Source organism: Pleurodeles waltl, chromosome 5 (assembly GCF_031143425.1).
Source record: "Pleurodeles waltl isolate 20211129_DDA chromosome 5, aPleWal1.hap1.20221129, whole genome shotgun sequence".
NCBI lineage: Eukaryota > Metazoa > Chordata > Amphibia > Caudata > Salamandridae > Pleurodeles > Pleurodeles waltl.
The window spans coordinates 15,646,112-15,667,563 of NC_090444.1; the positions used below are offsets into that span (position 1 = coordinate 15,646,112).

Here is a 21,452-nt window from a genome sequence, read left to right on the forward strand (position 1 = left end):
CAATGGTAAAATTTTTGGAAAGTCTCCGTAATCCATGCTTCATTATTTTAGTGAAATCATCAGGGTACACATTACGGCGTATATAATTGAGAATCTGCTTGTACTTTGTGGCATCCATTGTTCTTTACAAAAACAAAAAAATCTGAAGAAAATCTAAACATCGTAATTGTAAAAAAATAAAACACAACATGGATTAATATACGTTAACAAAAGGGAATTAGTATGTTCCTCTGATTTACAAACTACACCCACACATTAGTTTTATGAGAATGGATACCATAAGAATATCTTTCCATAGTAGCTGCCTCCGCTCGGGTGGAAGGCGCACATAAGCCATTAGAAGTCAGCTTCTTCGAAAAGGCATTGCATTTTTTATTAGAAAGAAAAAGATAGTTGGAGATGGTACTCTTCTCTCATCCGCTTGCCAAATTTTCACTGCAATTATGGAAATAAAAATCTGATCATCCATTTGGCTTTGTTTAGTACGATGAATGATTGATGGGGGTCAAGTATTTGTAAGAATCAGGAGGTAAAGAAAAAAGCAGTCCGGACAATATTTAGAACAACGTGAAAGAGTGAACACTTTTGGAAAAATCGAACAAGCATGCCTCAATACATGGGAGTTAAATGTGTGGATACAGAGAGGGTTAGATGCTAGTTAGCTGTTATGTAAGAAGTAATTGCGGTGAAAAATAAAACAATTGTACTGTCAAGAAACATAGTGATAAGGCTGAAATGGAGTTCGAGAAAAACGTCATAAAGAAATTTTTTATTTCAGTGTGCTCTAAAAAATGTTTTTTTAAGTTACTATAGTGAAATAAACTGCTTGAAATACTATTGACAGCTGGCGACTAACATGGAAGATCAGTCCAGGTACCCGCAAACAGTCTGGAAACACTGAAAGATCGTTAGTTTGTGCTCTAGGATGACAACAGTCCCACGCCAATGAGCTGACACCACCATCATCAGTTTTGTGAAGACACGAAAGGTGAGCACTGTAAACTTACAAAGCTACTGGCTCACTTTTGAAACACAGTTAACAAGTTTGAAAACTTCAGGATGCAAGTGTGTAAATAAGCATTGCAAAGGTACAGCACTAACAAAGTATCATGTTTGAGCACTGACAACACCTCAGCCAGGGTATGCATTTATAATTGTCTTTGTGGAGGTAGATGTGGACGGACCACAAATCAAGAGGACAGAGCATACCTTTCTCTTTGTCTGCACAAATAAAGAAAAAGAAAAAGAACCACAACCTGGAGGTCAGACACCCTACTCGGCCCTTGTGCACCAGAGAGATTGAAACACCCACTGGAGCAAGGAAGATTAGCTCTCCATCATACAAGCCCCACTACATATTCCTAAGTCCATTCAGTGTAAGAATGGAAAGCACAGCCCTGCCCAAAAACTTTATTTTTACCACCACATTATATTCAGCAACTAAGACAGGTGCTTCTTTATCCAAGCCACAACAACATGGTTGTGGGTTAAGGTCAGACTATTTAAGTGGAACGGTGATATAACTTTTGGCACAAATTTGGGATTTGTGCGTAGAACCACTTTATGTTTGTGTATTTGTATAAAGGGTTCCTGTATGGTAAAGGCTTGTATTTCACTTACTCTTCTGAGAGATGTGATAGCTATTAGGAAGGCTACTTTCCAAGTTAAGTATTGTATTTCACAAGAGTGCGTGGGTTCGAATGGTGGACCCATGAGTCGCGTTAATACAATATTGAGGTTCCATGAAGGAACTGGTGGTGTTCTTGGTGGAATGATCCTTTTTAGACCCTCCATAAATGCTTTTATGACTGGGATTCTAAATAGTGAAGTTGAATGTGTAATTTGCAGATAAGCTGAAATTGCTGTGAGATGTATTTTAATGGATGAAAAAGCTAAGTTAGATTTTTGTAAGTGTAGTAAGTAGCTTACAATGTCTCTAGCAGACGCGTGTAATGGTTGAATTTGATTATTATGGCAGTAATAAACAAATCGTTTCCATTTATTTGCGTAGCAATGTCTTGTAGTAGGTTTTCTAGACTGTTTGATGACCTCCATACATTCTTGTGTAAGGTCTAGGTGTCCGAATTCTAAAACTTCAGGAGCCAGATCGCTAGATTGAGCAATGCTGGATTCGGGTGTCTGATCTGCTGTTTGTGTTGAGTTAAAAGATCTGGTCTGTTTGGTAGTTTGATATGAAGCAATACTGACAGGTTTAGTAGTGTTGTGTACCAAGGTTGTCGTTCCCAAGTTGGTGCTATTAGTATTAGTTTGAGTTTGTTTTGACTCAATTTGTTTACTAGATACGGAAGGAGTGGGAGAGGGGGAAAAGCGTAAGCAAATATCCCTGACCAACTCATCCATAACGCATTGCACTTGGAGTGCGGCTGTGGGTACCTGGATGCGAAGTTTTGGCATTTTGCATTTTCTTTTGTTGCGAATAGGTCTATTCGCGGTGTTCCCCAGTTTTGGAAGTAAGTTTGTAGTATCTGGGGATGAATTTCCCATTCGTGGATCTGTTGGTGATCCCGACTCAGATTGTCGGCTAACTGGTTTTGAATTCCCGGTATGTATTGCGCTATTAGGCGAATGTGATTGTGAATCGCCCAATGCCAAATCTTCTGTGCTAAGAGACACAGCTGTGTTGAGTGTGTCCCTCCCGGTTTGTTCAGGTAATACATTGTTGTCATGTTGTCTGTTTTGACAAGAATGTGTTTGTGGGCTATTAGTGGTTGAAATGCTTTCAACGCTAGAAACACTGCTAGTAGTTCTAACTGATTTATATGAAGTTATTTCTGTTGAGTGTCCCATTGTCCCTGGATGCTGTGTTGGTTAAGGTGTGCTCCCCAGCCTACCATGGAAGCATCTGTTGTGATCACGTATTGAGGCACTGGGTCTTGGAAAGGCCGCCCTTGGTTTAAATTTATAGGATTCCACCATTGAAGCGAGGTGTATGTTTGGCGGTCTATCAACACCAGATCTAGAAGTTGACCCTGTGCATGTGACCATTGTGATGCTAGGCACTGTTGTAAGGGCTGCATGTGTAACCTTGCGTTTGGGGCAATGGCTATGCATGAAGACATCATGCCTAGGAGTTTTAATACCATTTTTGCTTGTATCTTTTGTGTTGGATACATGGCCTGTATTACCTTGTGAAATGTTTGAACCCTTTGTGGACTTGGAGTGGCTATCCCTTCTGTTGTGTTGATTGTCGCTCCTAAGTATTGCTGTGTTTGGCAAGGCAAAAGGTGTGACTTTGCATAGTTGATGGAGAAACCTAGCTTGTGATGGGTCTGTATGACATACTTTGTGTGATATGAACACTTTGTTAGCGTGTTGGTTTTGATTAACCAGTCGTCTAAGTAAGGGAACACGTGTATTTGCTGCCGTCTGATATGTGCAGCTACTACTGCTAGGCATTTTGTAAAGACTCTTGGCGCGGTTGTTATTCCGAATGGCAACACTTTGAATTGGTAATGTATTCCTTTGAATACGAACCGTAGGTATTTCCTGTGTGAAGGATGTATCGGTATATGGAAATACGCATCTTTTAGGTCTAATGTTGTCATGTAGTCTTGCTGTTTGAGCAGTGGGATTACGTCTTGTAATGTGACCATGTGAAAGTGGTCTGATTTGATGTAGGTATTTAGTGTTCTGAGATCTAGTATTGGTCTCAGAGTTTTGTCCTTTTTTGGTATTAGAAAGTACAGTGAGTAAACTCCTGTGTTTTTCTGTAGACTTGGTACTAATTCTATTGCGTCCTTTTGCAGTAATGCTTGAACTTCTAGTCCTAGAAGATCTATATGCTGTTTTGACATATTGTGTGTTTTCGGTGGGACGTTTGGAGGGAATTGGAGAAATTCTATGCAATAACCATGCTGGATAATTGCTAAGACCCAAGTGTCTGTTGTTATTTCCTCCCAAGATTTGTAGAACTGGCTTAGTCTTCCCCCCACTGGTGTTGTGTGAAGGGGTTGTGTGACTTGTGAGTCACTGTTTATTTTGAGGGGTTTTGGGACCTTGAAATTTTCCCCGATTTCTTGGGAATTGTCCCCGAAAACCTCCCCTTTGATATTGTCCCTGGTAGGTAGGTGGTCTTGTTTGTGAGGTGTTGGTTTCTGTGGGTTGACCTCGAAACACTCCCCTAAAAGGTGTTTTCCGAAATGTGCCTCTGCTCTGCGGGGAGTACAGTGCGCCCATGGCTTTGGCTGTATCGGTGTCCTTTTTTAGTTTTTCAATGGCAGTGTCCACCTCTGGCCCAAACAATTGCTGTTCATTAAACGGCATATTGAGCACAGCCTGTTGTATTTCAGGTTTGAACCCAGATGTGCGCAGCCATGCGTGTCTCCTTATTGTGACTGCAGTGTTTATTGTCCGTGCAGCTGTATCCGCTGCATCCATGGAAGCCGTATCTGATTGTTCGAGATACTTTGTCCCTCTTCCACCACCTGTTGCGCTCTTTTTTGGAGCTCTTTGGGTAGGTGTTCGATGAGATGTTGCATTTCATCCCAATGAGCCCTGTCGTATCTCGCCAAGAGTGCTTGCGAGTTGGCGATACGCCACTGATTTGCTGCTTGTGCTGCAACCCTTTTTCCCGCTGCATCAAATTTGCGGCTCTCCTTGTCCGGAGGTGGTGTGTCGCCTGATGTATGCGAGTTGGCTCTCTTACGAGCTGCCCCCACAACTACTGAGTCCGGTGTCAGTTGTGTTGTAATAAATATAGGGTCTGTCTGTGGGGGTGCCTTATATTTTTTCTCCACCCTTGGAGTTATAGCTCTGCCTTTAACTGGCTTCTGAAATATTTGTTTCGAGTGCCTTAGCATTCCCGGGAGCATGGGAAGGCTTTGATAATGGCTATGAGTGGAGGACAGGGTGTTAAAGAGGAAGTCATCCTCAATAGGCTCCGAATGTAGTGATACATTATGGAATTCGGCTGCCCTAGCGACCACCTGTGCATATGATGTACTGTCCTCAGGTGGTGACGGTTTAGTTGGGTACGACTCTGGGCTATTGTCTGATACTGGGGCGTCGTAGAGGTCCCATGCATCTGGATCATCCTGGCTCATTGTGGTATGAGCTGGCGAGTGTGTTAATGGTGGAGTTTGCGCCGGTGATGCATGAGTTGATGGTGGTGGAGAAGGTGGTGGAGTTACTTTCTTCACCACCTTTGCTTGTGGTTGCTTGTCTCCTTGTTGGAAGGCAAGTTTCCTTTTGATTTTGATTGGGGGAAGAGTGCTGATCCTCCCAGTATCTTTTTGAATAAAGAGCCGCTTTTGCGTGTGATCTGGCTCTATTGTTTGTAATTCCTCTTCAAATCTGTGTTTTTTCATTTGAGAGGACAGTCCTTGTTCCTCAGAGTAGGAACTGATTCTTGGTTCGGATGCCGGATGTTTCGGCACCGAAACCTTTTCTACAGATTTTTTCGGCTCCGACAAAATCTTTTTTCTTTTCTGCGTCGTGCCCTCTTGGTGCCGACCAATCTCGGTGCCGCTTTCTCAGTGCCGAATGTTTTCTGCGCCACTCTCTCGGGCCCGAGAGTGCTGCGTGCCTGTATCTCGACCGGAGTCGGATGACTTCGGCACCAGCCCGCCCTTTTTCGGTGCCGATGGACGGTCACCTACTTTTGGGGTTAAGCCATGGCCTGTTGGCGGTGGCGTCCCCTGGGCTTTGTCAGTCTTTTCGTGAGCTTTTTGTTTCGACGTCTTACTCACGGTTGACGTTTCTTCGGCGTCGAGTTCTTCGGAATCCGACTCGTGGATGGAGAAAGTTTCTTCTTCTTCCTCCTCGAACCATTGTTGTCCTGTCGGCGTGGACGCCATCTGCAATCTCCTGGCTCTTCGGTCTCTGAGCGTTTTCCTCGACCGAAACGCGCGACAGGCTTCGCACGTATTCTCCTTGTGCTCGGGGGACAGGCACAAGTTACAGACCAAATGTTGATCCGTATAAGGATATTTATTATGGCATTTAGGACAGAATCGGAACGGGGTCCGTTCCATCAGTCTTGAAGTCGCACGCGGTCGGGCCGACCAGGCCCCGACGGGGGATCGAAATTACCCCGAAGGGCCACCGGAGCTCTTCAAGATTCGGTGTCGATTTGTGCTAACTAACCCGATACCGAACGAAACAATACCGACGATTTTTTCCGAGATTCTAACTAACTTTCGGACCCGAAACACGAAGCGAAAAGGAACACGTCCGAACCCGATGGCGGGAAAAAAACAATCTAAGATGGAGTCGACGCCCATGCGCAATGGAACCGAAAGGGGAGGAGTCCCTCGGTCTCGTGACTCGAAAAGACTTCTTCGAAGAAAAACAACTTGTAACACTCCAAGCCCAAAACCAGACGGCGGACTGTGCACAGCATGTGTATCTGCAGCTACACATGCCATCGAACATATATATATATTTCTATGTATTTTTTTGTATGATATTGTATTGTACAGCTAAAGTGGTCTTTAGTCCAGACATACAAAAGACAGGCAACGGCGATAGACCCAGAGGTAGGAATAACTGTTGCTACTAACCATGAACTACAAAGAGTACAGTGATGCATCCCACACACCTAAGAGATGGTCTGCATGTAAGTTAAGCACAAAAGATCAGTTTTTAAAGCTTCCGCCCTTTGTTCCATTGCAGAAATTGTTGTATGGCCAAGGAAAAATAATAAAGATATGGAGCTAGTGGTTTATTATTTCTGATTTTCTCTGGATTCTGGGAGTTGAGGTGATGCAGTTTGGAAAAAAGAACTACAAGTACCAGAATATGACAGTATAGAACCAGTGCTAAGTAAGCATCAATATCTGCCCATGAGGCAAAGGGAAATGTGATAGAGAGATGCACATGGAACAATTAGATTTTATTTTAATGTCCTACAAGAGGAGATTTAAAAGAACAAGCAGAGGCTATCTTTAATTTTTACTGAGCACTAAAATTGTGCCAATCTCTGTTCATGTCAAATGAAAACGGTGCAAAATAATATTTTCATCTTGTAAACCCTCTTCCTCGCATACACGGTGATGAAGTTGAGTGAAAATCTGATCAGCTGAGGGTCTCCTGAGATGCGGATTCTCCCTCTTTTCATCCTGCTGTGAAGCATGAATGATGCTGCAGCACAGAAGAAGTCTGCAAAGCAATTACATTCTGCTATTGCTGATATTTAAATAAAGCTGGACAGTAAAAGTGGCCATGCTCACCCGTCCCTCTATCTAGTGCATTTAAATTAGAAAATCATTTGTAGACAGGCCAAAGACAACAGGAATTATCTGGACAAATCTGGGATGTCTGGTAACCCTATCTCTGAATCCCATCACTTTTTTCTGCTGCTGGAAACCATTGAAGTCTGTCCGTCTGCACAGGCCCCCTGAAGCTGCCTTGTTGGAGGGTCCACACATCTTCCTAGATGTGGCTATAAAGCCACTATCAATGCTGGGGTGCAGTGTGCTTGTAAGAATACAGCTGAAGCACTAACAATTTCTCATTGCAGAAGACACTTGTTTGGAATGTATGGGGTAGCAAATATTATAGCTTCTCCGGGAAGGACGCATGATGCAAGGGGAAGTGATGTAATGGGTTTCTGTATGAATGGTAGGAGTTAAAGTTGCCTGATTTGCTGACCATGTATGCATGGACGTTTCCAATAGGAGTTGGTGTTTGTTCAAGAGCTAGTCTCGGAGGAGAGCAGAGCACTCACAGGTGATGTGTCTACAAGACAGCTCTATGGGCCCTGCCAAATTAAGCATGGGGGACAATGTCCCTCTAGACAGAAGGACCATGCTAGCCCTGCCCCCTGGATTACAAAAGTACCAACCTTAGGAAACCCAACGGCTGGGCAGCCCCGCCGGGCACTAGGTCTCGCTAAGTCTCCTGTGGGATTCACGTCGAGCAGTCTGTGCTTGGCAGGCATGGAGGTCAGGGAGGAGTCGCTGGATCCACCTCTACCTTGTATAGTCACTAAAGGGTCGATGCAGCGAGTAAGCCTCTTCTGATGCGAGTTCACCTCTAGCCGCACACCAACGATCTGCAAGTTATTGTACGAGTCGGTAATTTAAAAATATTTATGCATATTCATGCTCAGTGGTATAAATGGCGAACTGCAAACATGGACCACTCTGTTCCTGGTTTCGCAACTGTCGTACTGGCTATGTACTCCAGTTTTGGTGATCTACACAAAAAATAGTAAAACAAAATAATAAAAAGAAAGAAAAGGTCACCTCTGGCCTAGGCACTGTGCAGGAATCTGTGTGTGGAGGGAGGGCACAGGGAATAAGGCCCAGCATACTGCTCCTCTCTGACAGGAACCACCTTTCATACCCCTAAAGCATCTCTGGCTAAAGAACATGAGCTCTGGCCTGGGTGGGAATCTGACCCATTCCCCTCTCTGTACTTACTGGCTGTAGATTGCATGCACTGTGGCAGACAGCACGAAGTTTACTTAATGCTGAGCATCGATACACATGCGGTTGTGTGCTATCACTCGAGCATGTGCAGTACTGGCTGATGTGCGTAGAACATGACTTTCAGTCTTTACAAAGACTAACTGAGGCAGTGCAGAGCCTGGGTCAGGGTGTGCTGAGCTGGCCTGAAGTGTGCAGAGCACTACAGTACATCAGCAGAAGACAACTGAGGGAGTACAGAGCAAGGGTGAAGGTATGCAGGGCTGATGTACACAGCTTCAGGTATTGGTGTGTGGCCGATGGTCTGTGGAGTACCAGTGAGGAGTAACAGAGGAATGCTGAGGGTATGCAGGGTATGACTATGGCTGCACAGCTTGAGCTCTGGGTGTACATATGTGGCCGAGCATGTGACGTGGGTGCAAGAGGGTGTGCACAATGTATGTGTGAAGGGATGGCTTGATATGTGTTGATTTGGGTGTGCAGTGTGCGAATGCACCGGGTAATGTCGAGTGAAGCTTGGCTGAATACTTGCCAGGCACTCCTGAGGGTGCGTCTGGTGTGGCACAGGGTATGGTCAGAATGGCTGAGGGTAGGATACCTGGCTGCAGGTAGGCAAAGCATGGGTGACCCTGAGCAGGTATCTTCTGGAGTAGTGGTTCCCAACCTGTGCTCAGAGGACACCCGCGGGTCTGCGGAGTCTCCGCAAGGGGTCTATGACTGCTTAGAAAATGAACTAATATTAACAGATTAAAAAAGTGCATAGAAATAAAGTGGCTAAATGGACAACTGAACATTTTAAAACATACTGTAAGTGTCAAGGAATTTGAAATCGGAGGCTAAAACAGAAATGAGTATCCTCAGATTGATTCGTGGGAGCAGTGCAGGTGCGTCAAACAGAATAAGGTATGGATAATGTGTGGCTTCAATTACATTTAGAAAAACTCCAACTTCCCTATTAATTTCTAAAATTATTTTATTTGTTTGAAAATGTAAGTGAAATGTGTTTTCATTTGTTTATTTGTGTGATGAATGCTTGCTTTTGTATTTTTGGGGTATTGTCTTGCAGTTCAAATCATCAACAATGTTTAGGCCTGGGTCCCCGGCTTTCAGTAATGACCGGGGGAGGAAGGGGTAGAGCAGGGGGCCCTGGATTCCAATGAAGATTCAGTGGGGTCCCCAGGTTCCAGTAATGATAAAGTGGGGGTCTAAAGAAGTCAAAAGGTGTTGGGAACCACTGTTCTAATGTGGGAGATGCACACTACTGCGGGGTACACCTGAGCATATACAGTCTGAGTGAAGGACAGTACATTAGCCGTCAGTGAGGGTGAGTGTAACGTGGGTACACATAGGGTGGGAAATTCTAGGATTATTTTTCAATATTTCAATACAGTGGCCACCTTCAAGCGATTCAGGATCTTAGTAATGCAGGTTTTAGGAGCTTGGTAGTCTGCTGGACAAAACACATTTCTAATATCTGTTAACTATAAACAACATCCTAGGAATCTTCTAGTATTTTATTCACATATAGTAAATTATCACAAGTTCCCCAGTTCTTCGTAGCAGCTAGTTAAAAATTGGAAAGAATGTTTTTTTCCAGTTTAACACCATAAAATAGGAAATTAATTGTAACCTATGTACATCACCCATAGTTGTACAAAGTCTTTGGATCATACAGGTACCGGTCTTTGTTCCAACAAGGCATGAGGGTAGAGGACTACTAAGCAAGAGTTTACATTCCCTGGCCCATTTCACAGTATCACACTGGGCTTCCTTTTCAAACCCAATACGAGGTAGCTGAGCGAACAGACCGTACCTGTTACTACATGGTGGTATCTCTTCTGGCAATGGGGAGGCTGCTTTATAAAACAATGAAGTAAACAAAAAAGTGATGGGTGAATTCTTGAATGATTAGCCACTGGTAATCATTCAGTCCATATTCCAGTCCGTAATATTTTTGTCCACCATGCCACCCAGATTAGCTCCAGTCATAGGCAAATCAGTCTTGGTCCTGCTCCAATAGCAACAGTCCAGCCCAAACTGACAAGCGTTCCGGTTCAGAGAGGACCTGGCAAGCAACTAAGGGCCGGTTTCGCCCTAGTTGGAGCTCTTTACTTGGGTGCAGACTGGCTCCAGTGGCACAGCAAGCAGGGAATCCACATCTGGGCAAGCCCTCTGCATTTATGGTGTTGAACTGAAGTAAACAAAAAAGTGAGGGGTGAAATGCTTGAATTAATCTCAGCTACTGGTAATTATTTGTGCTGCATTCCAGTCCATCATCTTGGGTTGCTTGTGTTTCCATTCAGAGGCCCTGGCTTGGCAATTTGGCCTGGGCTGTCCTTTTTTTGAGGAGGACAAAGGCTGATTTGCACATGAATGGGTCAAATCTCAAGTGGCATAGTAAGTAAAGAAACAATGGTGTGGAATGTTACCTCAAGCGATTGCCAGTTAGACTATTGGAAGCATTCCTCCCATCACTTTTTGTGCATGTGCATTATAAAACAGAGTCTTTTTCATAATTCATGTGTCTGAGATCCTTGGTGAGCCTTCACCTCTCAAATGATCGGACTTCTCAGTTTTGCTTTCTTCGTCTTCATGTAAATTATAAGTTACTTACTAAGCATTTATTCCACCCCATACACATGTAGGGCTTTTCCTGAGGTTAGAGTCTCCAAGGTGGCTCTATCATGAGCTTCTGATACCACACCAGTGTGGACTCCAGATGAAGTTGCTTTTCACTTCTCTCCAGAGTGAATTTTCTCACACTGCTCTAGGGTGGATGGGTGACTCCCCACATTCTAGGTCAGTCTACTACTAGTCCTGGGGTTAGTACGCCCATGCCCAATTTCACTTTCCATGGTATGAAACTTCTGATGCCGCATCAGGGTGGACTCCGGATGAAATTGCTTTACAGACTCTGAGCACTCGTAGCGTTTCTGCTAAGTATGAATAATCTCACAGTGTACTAGGATTGATAGCTCCCTGAAGCGCTTGCCACATTCCATGCACGCCTATAGCTGGTCCCAGGGTTAGTGCCTCCAAGTTGGGTATCATTGTCCCCATTATGAATCTTCTGATGCTGCACCAGTATGGGCATCCGGTGAAATTGCTTTCCACACTCTAAGCACTTGTAGCGCTTCTGACCCGTGTGAATGCTCTGATGCTGTATTAGGATGGATGCCTGACGGAAGCACCCGCCACATTCCAGGCATGTGTACGGCTTTTCTCCTGTGTGAATCCTCTGATGCTTGCTTAAGTCTGAGTTCTGTGTGAACCTCTTCCCACACTCAGTGCACTTGTACGGCCTCTCACCTGTGTGGGTTCTCTCATGTCTTACTACATTGGGCCTAGAATTAAATCGTTTACCACAGTGGGCACAGGCAAAGGGCAGTTTTCCCGTGTGGATTCTGAGATGCGTGCTGAGGTAGGAGCTCTGATTAAAGCTTTTACCACACACCGTACATTTGTAGGGTTTCTCGCCAGTGTGGATTCTCTCGTGCTTGCTCAGATCAGAGTTTGTCCTGAAGCTTCTCTGACACCTGCTACATTTGAAGGGCCGTTCCTTTGTGTGAGTTCTCCTGTGTCTAATGAGCTGGATCCTGGTGCTAAACAAATTCCCACAGTCACTGCAGGAAAACAGATTTTCCTTTGAGTGCACCTGAAGATGTGCAGTAAGTTGGGAATGCTGAATAAAGCTCAACCCACAATGTATGCACTTGTGTGGTCCTGATTCACCGTTGCAGCCTTGGTGGTTGGGCAACTGGGATTGATCCGTAAAATTCTTCCAAAATTTAGTCCACACGAGGGTATTTTCTTCTGCACAGGGCTCCTGTTTCCGTGAAAGCTGATCCTCCCTGTCTTTTTTGGTTCTTCTCTTTTCTCTTGGGGCTGCCCATCTGTTGAAGTTCGAGTGTGAGCTCTTCTGCTTGGTAACCTCCTCATTTTCTGTGGGAGAAACAAGACCCATTCAGAATGTTAGGTGATCATTGAGAATATATGGCTGGGAGTGCAAGGTAATGGATCTTGTCACAGTTATTAAAGGGTAACAAAAAGGTGAATATATCAGTATTTTAATGTCAGTAGAAGAACAAATAGAGGTTATTTTTTAGCATTAAAAATAATAAATAATTTATAAGTACATTTCTATTAATTTCCACTTTAGGAATATTGCATTTGAAGCACAGTCAAAAACATTTACATCATTATTTAGAGTTTGGCAGATGAAGAATATCCGCCAAAAATTGCCAGATGTCCCGTCCATCTTTTTTTAGAGTAGAAAAGCCAGATATACTCTGTAAATAGGGCAGCCAGGATATCCGTCAATGTTTGACAGATGTTTGAGTCTGCAAAACTCTAAATCAGCTCTGCGCATGTGTGAAGAGCGTGAGTATGACGAAGGGGAAGAGTTAAAAAAAAAAAAAAAAGAAAAACAATGGATTATGAGATAACGAACCTGTAGCATGTATGGACCTTTATGTGCCTCTCAGGTCCTTTGGACAGAGACCATCTTGAACATGCATGAAGCTGCATGTGCCTCTCAGGGTCTTTTGGACAGAGACAGACTTTAGCATGTCTGAAGCTTCACATGGCTCTCAGGGGGTTTTGGATAGGGAGAGTCTTTATCATATATGAAGCTTCCTGTGCCTCTCAGGTCCTTTGGATAGATAGAGTCTTCAGTATGTTTGAAGCTGCATGTTCTACTCCATGTCCTTGAGACAGAATAAGACATTTACTTACCTTTGGTAATGCCCTAACTGGTAGAGACTATCTAGCTGCAGATTCCTTACTTTAGATCACGCCCCAGGCGTCAGACTGTATCCGGAATATCTTGAGCAGTAACTTTACAAGTAGGATAGGCTCTGCGTTAGTGTCATAGGCATTGCCCATGCGGATGAGATGTAGGCGGTGCCCATCTAGGCCCCACCCCACTGTGCTGACATCCACTTCTGTACATGACTCTGCACGCCAGAAGCACAGAGCCACGTCAGAAGGCTAATTTACCACTGTGCAGAAACTAAGGGTCTATGGGGACCTTTTTTGGTAAAAAGATCAGTTCGCAGAGAGACAGGGATGGTTGGTAAGGAATCTGCAGCTAGATAGAGCCTCTACTACATATGGTGTTATCAAAAGTAAGCAGCTTGTTCATCTGATACAGACTTCTAGCTGCAGATTCCTTACTTTAGAATAGATATCAAAGCAACACCTCCCTAGAGGTGGGTCTGTGAACTGGCTTACACCAAAATGTCCTGGAGACCAAACAGGCAAAGTGACCATCACAACAGACCTGGCTGTCAAGGCATTAGTGTTTTGTAAACATGTGCAGGGATACCCACATCGCTGCCTAATAGATGTCCAGGATGGGAACTCAACGAGCTAACACAGTGCTCGTAGCTTTCATTCGAGTAAATCAGCCTGCAAGCCTGCAGGGAGGTTGCTTCCTGGCCAGTGCATTGCAGGTCTTAATGCAGGGTGCAATCCATCAGGAGATAGTCTGTTTCTCCACTGCATTCTTCTCCTTCGCCCCAGTTAACCCAACAAAGAGTTGATCGTACACTTAGTGTTCTTTGGTGTGGTTGATGTAGAACAACAACGTTCTTTTCCAGTCCAGCGATGGGGTCTCTCCTACTTGGAAGGATGAGGGAGAGCAAAGAAGATCCCCTTGTGATGCTTTGCCGATGTGGAAAGGAGTCACCACCTTTAGCAGAAAGGTGGTGTGGGTGTGGAGAACCAGTTTGGGAAAAATCTGGTGTATGGAGATTGAAGAGAAATCGCTTTGAGATCACTGACCCTCCTGGCGGATGTGATGGCCACCAAAAAGACTGGCTTGATGGTCAGATGTCATAGAGGGAAGCTGTGCATGGGTTCAATGTGGGAACACATGAAATAGGTTAAAACTTGATTAAGATTCCATTTGGGCACAATAAAAGGTTTGGGTGGAAATGTGTGTCGACAGGTGACTTGAGCCGAGAGGGCCAGTACGGAAATCGCAAGAAAGCAGAGATGGCCGAAAGATATGCCTTAACTGTGTCCACAGCCTTACCAGGCTAATGACAAAAGAAACACCAACACTTCGGACAAGGGTGCAGAAAAAGAGTCAACATGTTTTTCAGTGCACCAATCCACAAAATTGTCCCAATGGCAGGTGTATACAGTCTTTGTGGATGGATGCCTTGCTGTCAAGATAATCTCACAGACTTCAAGAGGGAGATCTAAGACTCAACTGCCGCCGCTCAATCTCCATGCATAGAGGCAGAGCGTGTGCAGGTTCAGGTGCAGAACCTTGCCCTGTTGCTGCGACAGGAGATCCTCCCAAAGGGCAGGCTGATTGGAGGACCGATGCTCAAGTTCAGGAATTCGGGATACCACACTTTCCATGCCCAAACCTGAGCCACAAGGATGACTTGGGCCCAGTCCATCCTAATCTTCTTCAGAACTCGTGACAACAGTAGAATCGGCAGGAAGGCGTGCAAGAGTCCTGAGCCTCACTAAAGACAAAATGCACCTCCAAGCAAAAGCTGTGATTGAAACTCCAAAGCACAGAGTTGTTGACATGGTGTGTTCTTATCGGTGGCGAATAGATCCAGCCAAGTTTCTCCCCAGTCACAGAAGAGACCTTACTGCACCGCTTAGTGAAGATGCCATTCTTGATCTACAAGGCATCGACAGCTGAGTTTGTCCGCCATGGCGTTCAGAGATCCCACCAGGTGCTGTATGACCAGGAATATGTCCGACATCGACATTCCAGCCATGTCCGCTTGTCAATGGCACAGGGCCACCTGGCACAGGGGCAAAGATCCCAAGCTGCCCTGCTTGTTGCAGCACCACATGGTGGCGGTGTTGTCCGTGAACACCTGAACCAGCCTCCCCATGATGGATGGAAGGAAGGCTTTCAATGCAAAGCAAATCACTCTTAAGTCCAACAACTTTATGTAGAGCTGAGGATCCCACTGAGACTATTCCTCTGATCTCCACCTCTCCCAGATGACTGCCCCAACCCAGAAGCGATGCATCTGTTACTACTATGAGATCTGGACGGAGAAGGGAGAGAGGTTGGCCACTGAACCAAATCACGCTGCTTCTGCCACCAATGCAGGGCTTTTGCTGTTTGCTTCGATATCTGAACTAGGTTGCAGAGATTCCCCTGATGCTGTGCTCACTGGGCCTTCAGGTCCCTCTGCAGAGCCCGCATTTGCCCAGAGAATGTAGGAGGCAAGAAGGCACAGCAGCCTCAGGGTATGTTTCACCGAAATCCAGGATAGAGGCTGAAACATCAGAATCATAGCCCAGATATCCTGGACTTGCCACTCCGGAGGCCTGAAATTGCACTGCATCCGGAATGGCTCCAATAAAAGGTAGTGTCTGAGAGGAAGTCAGGTGTGACTTTGCCCTGTTTATAGTGAACCTAAGCAAATGCAGGAGGTCTGCCGTAGTCTTGGGTTGGGGATGACTGTCAGGGTGGGAGAGGGCATTAGGGGGTCACCCACCTTCAGCAGCTAGTTATTGAAATTTGGGAAGACTGGAACCCCTGACCTTCAGATGAGCTGTAACTACCATCATCACTTTTGTGAAAACTGGTAAGGCCAAAGGGGGGTACAGCTAACTTAGGTGCTTGTGGCTACCGTGAAGTACAGGTAACGTCAGTGGGCTGGCAGGATGGGTATATAGAAATATGAATCCTGCAGATCCATTCTTTTGAGCATAAGGAAGCAGGTGGAGGAGACTGTGGTATGCCGCAGATGGGTGCAGAGGAGAAGGGTGGTAGGCAGGTTCTCTGCGTGTGTCCCGTGAGGAATGATGCAATCCATCTGAGTGTGCCTCCCTTGATTTCAATCTGGTGCAGTCTCGAAGAGACTGTGGTGGAATTGCGTGTTGAAAGCTGAGGAGGATCAGGGTCACGGATCCTCCTCTGTCGAGTGGGGTGTGGATGTTGTCCGTGGCAGTGATTGGGAGATCTCACTGCTGTGGCTGGCCCGGAAACCTGATTGGGAGGAATCTAGTAAGTTGTTTCTTCCCCAGATGTTCGGTGAGATGTTGGTCGATGGCCTCCTCCGGAGCTTTGGCGGGGAATGGGCGCAGTGAGATGGGGTGGTAGTGTCTGGTGAGATGTCCAGACCACTGACATCAGCTAGGTTCTAATACCAGATATCCTTGGCCAAGAATTTCTCAAGCAAGTTAGGGTAACCACAAGAATTCTCAGATCCACCCCAAGCATTTTCCTCACAGGGCCTGTCGGAAAATGGAAGCACTGTCTTCGACCCAGTTGACGCCGAAGTCGACGTCTGGTGATGGTGGCCCGCTCCATATCAGAGTCAGGAATGACAATGGGAGGGTCGGTGGAGACATGAACAGTTCCACTAGACTCGACTATGGTGAAGGTCCGGATCTGAGAATGGATCCAAAGAGCCTGACTGGCACCGAGGATGAACCCGCCACCAAAAATCCCATCATGGCACCTTCCGAACCGATGGGGCATGAGGGCACTGCTGAGGGGTCAGCTTGCCCAAAAATGATATGCATAGCCTCATAGAATCAAATCAAATCAAATCATTAACATTTATAAAGCGCGCTACTCACCCGTGCGGGTCTCAAGGCGCTAGGGGGAAGGGGGGTTACTGCTGCTCGAAAAGCCAGGTTTTGAGGAGTCTCCGGAATGCGGAGTGGTCCTGGGTGGTCCTGAGGCTGGTGGGAAGGGTGTTCCAGGTCTTGGCTGCCAGGAAGGAAAAGGACCTCCCACCCGCCGTGGAGCGGCGGATTCGAGGGACGGCAGCGAGCGCGAGGCCCGAGAAACGGAGGAGACGGGTGGGGGTGTAGAAGCTGAGGCGACGGTTGAGGTATTCCGGTCCCTTGTTGTGGAGGGCTTTGTGTGCGTGGGTGAGAAGTCGGAAGGTGATCCTTTTGCTAACTGGTAGCCAATGCAGGTGTCTCAGGTGTGCGAAATTGGTTCAATGGTCCTGGCTCTGGGAAATTCTGGTAGGCGCGGAGCGGATCCAGATTTTGGCACTGTGGGGGAAGTGTGGGAACAGGGCCTAGATGTGTTGCGTTGTTCCTGCGCCACATCCAATGACTTAGACAAGCATGGAGGAGTCAAAGAATGTTTCAGCTTATTGGTTTTCTTCCTCTTGTGCGATTTAACTGACAAAGATTTTGACCTTGCCGACGACCGACAGGAACGACTCTGAGAGAGGGCCCAGGACGATCAACATGACCTGGAACAGTGCGGAACCATCTGGTGCCAAGCGATCAGGAGCTCCAACGCACACTCCCAGGATGCTTTGGGGTTCATCGCACAGCAGTGACAGAAGGCCTTGGAGTCTGGTCCGGCTATTGGCACTATAAGCAAACCAGGTGGGGGTCTGTCACAGACATCTGCCTATGGCAGGCTCCACTGAGCTTAAAACCCACAGGTTTCTTCCTAGTGAGGGTGACCTTAAGTAAAAAAAAACTGTCAAAACTGAAGTTACTCTTCTGGATCCGCGGATGGTGCGGAAAGGAAAGAGCTCTTATAGATATGTGCGGAAAGAAAAGATATCATGCCAGCATGCAGGGATGGCGCCTAAATAGGCACTGCACAGGTCACATCTAGTGCGGAGGAGGCCTACAATACAGATGCAGAGCCAACTAGCACCACCTACTGCCGCACAGAGGTACTGCTCAAGATGTTTTGGATCCAGTCTGACGCCTGGGGAATATTCTAAGATATGAAATCTGTGGCTAAAAGTCTCTTTATTAGGTATGAAGTGTTGTGTGCTTCTCAGGAGCCTTTGGATAGAGTCTTCAGCATGTTTGAATCTTTACGTGCCTCTCAAAGGCCTTTGAACGGACAGCACCCATCTCAGGGATGGAGCTTCAAGCAAACTAAAGAGGTGGATCTATTTGCTTTGCATCAGGCACTGTCCGAGATTCAGCCTCTCATGCCTCACCTTCGATGAGTACTACCGCAGGCTCTCCCTTCTCTGTATCCTGGGGCTGTGTGACCGGGGAGGTCCATCTACTGTCCGCTCTTGCCATCACCTGAGACCTGGATTCTTCACAACGTGGAAGAAGAAAGTCATAAAGAGGAGTTAGGGTTATCAGGTAGGAGCTACCACATGCCCTGAAGAATGATGCCGAATACACCAAGATTGCCTCATGAACAATCCTCATTGCTTGTAGAAATTCTTCTATTCCACTTTGGGTCCAGCACCGGGCATACTGCACACACTGCTGCCTGGTCAGTAAGACCCTGAAAAACCCAATAAGGAATCTCATACCTTAGACTGCACAGACTTCAGTGCTGACCTACAACATGTTTTGCTTTTTTCCTATTGGAACTTCTAGCACAATTCTGTCAAGATACAACAAACAGCACCATCACAGTGCCTCATCCACTTTGTATGGGGTCTCGTCCATGAACCCTACTGTGACTTGCATTCCACTCACCAGCATCCCTCTTATGTTTGGATCACTGCCCTCAAACTTCCTCTGCTTCCATAGACGATAGTTTTCTGCTCTCTGCCATCTCGCTTGCCATAGTTCTCTTCATTTTCATCCCCTGTGCTCATTTAATCACAGTTTAACATAAACTGACTGTGACGCAGATGAGATAGCACCCAAAATAATACTTTTTGGTGAAAGTGAACATCAAGGGCCCCCATTTCACATATGTCCGGATGTATCTTAGATTTGTTTTGCCAGCTGGCCTGTTAGGGCCGTCAGGTTCATGGTCAATGTTTGTAACGGAGGTGACCTCTGCACACATTTCAGGGAGGTAAGATTTCCTCTTCTGCCTAATTGTCAGGGGCCTGTTTCTCTCCCTTCATGAAATACATCCAGTGGCGAGGATTCACTTTTATATAACTCATGTTATTAAAGGTTTTATCTGTTGGTCTTGCAAGGCCTCATGACTTGCTGTGTGGTGGTCAGGTTCAGTTTTCAGTAGGTAAGGAAGTGCTTGGCATATTGTCAGTGCTTCCCGACCACTCTAAATGGAATCTCTGTCTCTGTTGGATTTTCACAAGTGTTTTTCCAGAATCTTAAGAACCCTGATTTGAGGTACCCCTTGCCTTCAGTTACACGTAGGAAGTTTTAAGAACTTGTTACTTCAATCAAAGGATTATTTAGTAGTGTAACCATCTGGACAAAGATGTTCTAAAGGCACTCAAGGACATGATAGGATTGTGTTGTACCGTATCCTAGAAAAGTCTGAAGCATTGTTTGTGTCAGCACTGACTGAGTTGCTGCAAAGAAGCAACCACTGCCTTTCTACTCTCAGACTGATCTTTGGGTTCAGTTACTGGATTAATATGGTAATTTGGATGTATTAATGCCATCCAAGAAAAGTATATTATTATTGTTTTTGGATACTGGAGACACAGATAGCTAAAAAGAGAAGGCAAGCTGTAGCTATGATGACCCTATGAATAGGTATATGTTGTTGATTATAAATATAGAAAATTGTCTTCCTACTCTGATCAATCACCTGCTAAAATTTCTCCTTACTATTATACTGTCTTTTCTTCTCACCACTCTAAGGTGATGATGATGAAGATGGTGATCCTTGCTGAATGAGGGCACTGCTCTTGTTTGTTTTGCCATCAGATGCCCCTTCCCATGAGTCAGCGGTTACATTACATCTCCAAGAGATCTCAGTGAGTGAGGCGGCATTTCATCTGTCTTCAGGACATCCGTGCAGAAGCTACTTATGATTTGACACAAATGCCACATGGATTAGAGTCCAACTCGGCCAACAATCTGGGCCATACTCAGAACACAGGAAAGGAGTTTGCCCAACAGACATTTAAATGGTCTCCGGATCAGGTTCCAAGGAATAACAGCAGGCAGGTTGCAGCATCCACAAGACATATGAAGGAATGCAAGAGTTTGTGTGTCCTCCCAAGGACGTCATCCACCCTGTGCATCTTCTCCCATTGACACAACACTCGTGTGAATACACCGCCCCTCCCACATACCACACACGGCAACATTTAACAAGGAGAAGAAAGTAAAATCGCATGTAATGGGGGAGTGCACAAATTTAATAGGGAGGATAGCCACCCCCATGCATGAAAACAATGAAAAAGCCTTGTACAACCACTACTGTGATTAGCTGTCACAAGTGTCAGTGGTCCACAGCCTCATAGGAGGGGGCGGTAGTCATCTACAACTTTAGGTGTACTTTAGGTGCAGCATGTCCTTTAGGGAGTACACTTTGGGCGCACCTCTGGCAAACAGTGCCTTGCTTTATGCTGGTGAGTGTAAAAAACAAAGGGCACATTTGCTGTACTAACAGCCTATAGAGAGATTACTGGAGAGAAACACAGGCCAGGCAAGAACAGCCATACAGGGGGAGGGCGGCATTGTTCTTACAGCTATACAGGAATTGTAATTCTATCCAACTACAAATGTACCTATGTTTATACAACACACACCACCCTGTTACATTCTCTTGATGAGAAGCCTAAAGAATTTCCTTGGCAGAGGTGTGCTTTGTACTTTTTGTGAAGGAAGTAGAGATACATGAGTGTCTTAGCGCTTCATGATGAAAACTGTTGAAAGTTGGCCCTTGGGAAGAGAAAGCTTTGACTTTTTTGGATATGAACCATGGATAAACAGAAGCTTTACATACTGGCCTCTGAGGGTTGGACAAGTTCTACAGGCACTGCTCCTGTCCAGGATATTTCCTGTTTATACAGCTAAAAATCCATGTATGACAGCCTGTCTCCATTCGGACCTGGTATCAGAGGCTTGTACAAGATAACTCCTTGAAGGACTATGGACCACAGCGAAGTTTAGTGTTTTCACACTATCCAGGACCTGATAGTTTTTTGTTTGATAATCTGAGTCCTGTGCAATTAGGGCCTAAAGCGCTTTAGGGCCAAACAAATGTCAAGCACTCCTCTCATTTACATTCCAGTCTGTAAGTAATGTAAGGCACTTGATATTCCCTTCCCATCTCCCAAAGCTGGGCCAGCATAGCTCTCACTCGCTTGTCAGAGACATCAGTCTGTGCACTGAAGGCTGAACAGAGTACAAGCCTAAGAACATGTACCTGCACAACGGCCCAAAGCCTGAGGGGCTTTCGATGCT

General features: G+C 45.6%; 1 protein-coding gene across 4 annotated transcripts in view; it reads right to left on the bottom strand.

Annotated features, from left to right (window-relative positions):
- Positions 1-9,889: 9,889 nt before the first annotated feature.
- LOC138295282 (zinc finger protein 773-like) overlaps positions 9,890-21,452 on the bottom strand; it is a 93,143-nt gene continuing 81,580 nt past the window's right edge. For 2 of the 4 annotated variants that reach the window (XM_069233479.1, XM_069233478.1), the window contains 2 exons: positions 18,308-18,419; positions 9,890-12,332 (listed from right to left, as the gene is read on the bottom strand). In XM_069233479.1, the coding sequence (XP_069089580.1) occupies positions 11,353-12,332; positions 18,308-18,419 (1,092 nt within the window). In that variant the 3' untranslated portion in view covers positions 9,890-11,352. The remainder of the gene's footprint in view (positions 12,333-18,307; positions 18,420-21,452) is intronic. The other 2 variants (XM_069233481.1, XM_069233480.1) reach the window with 1 other exon arrangement.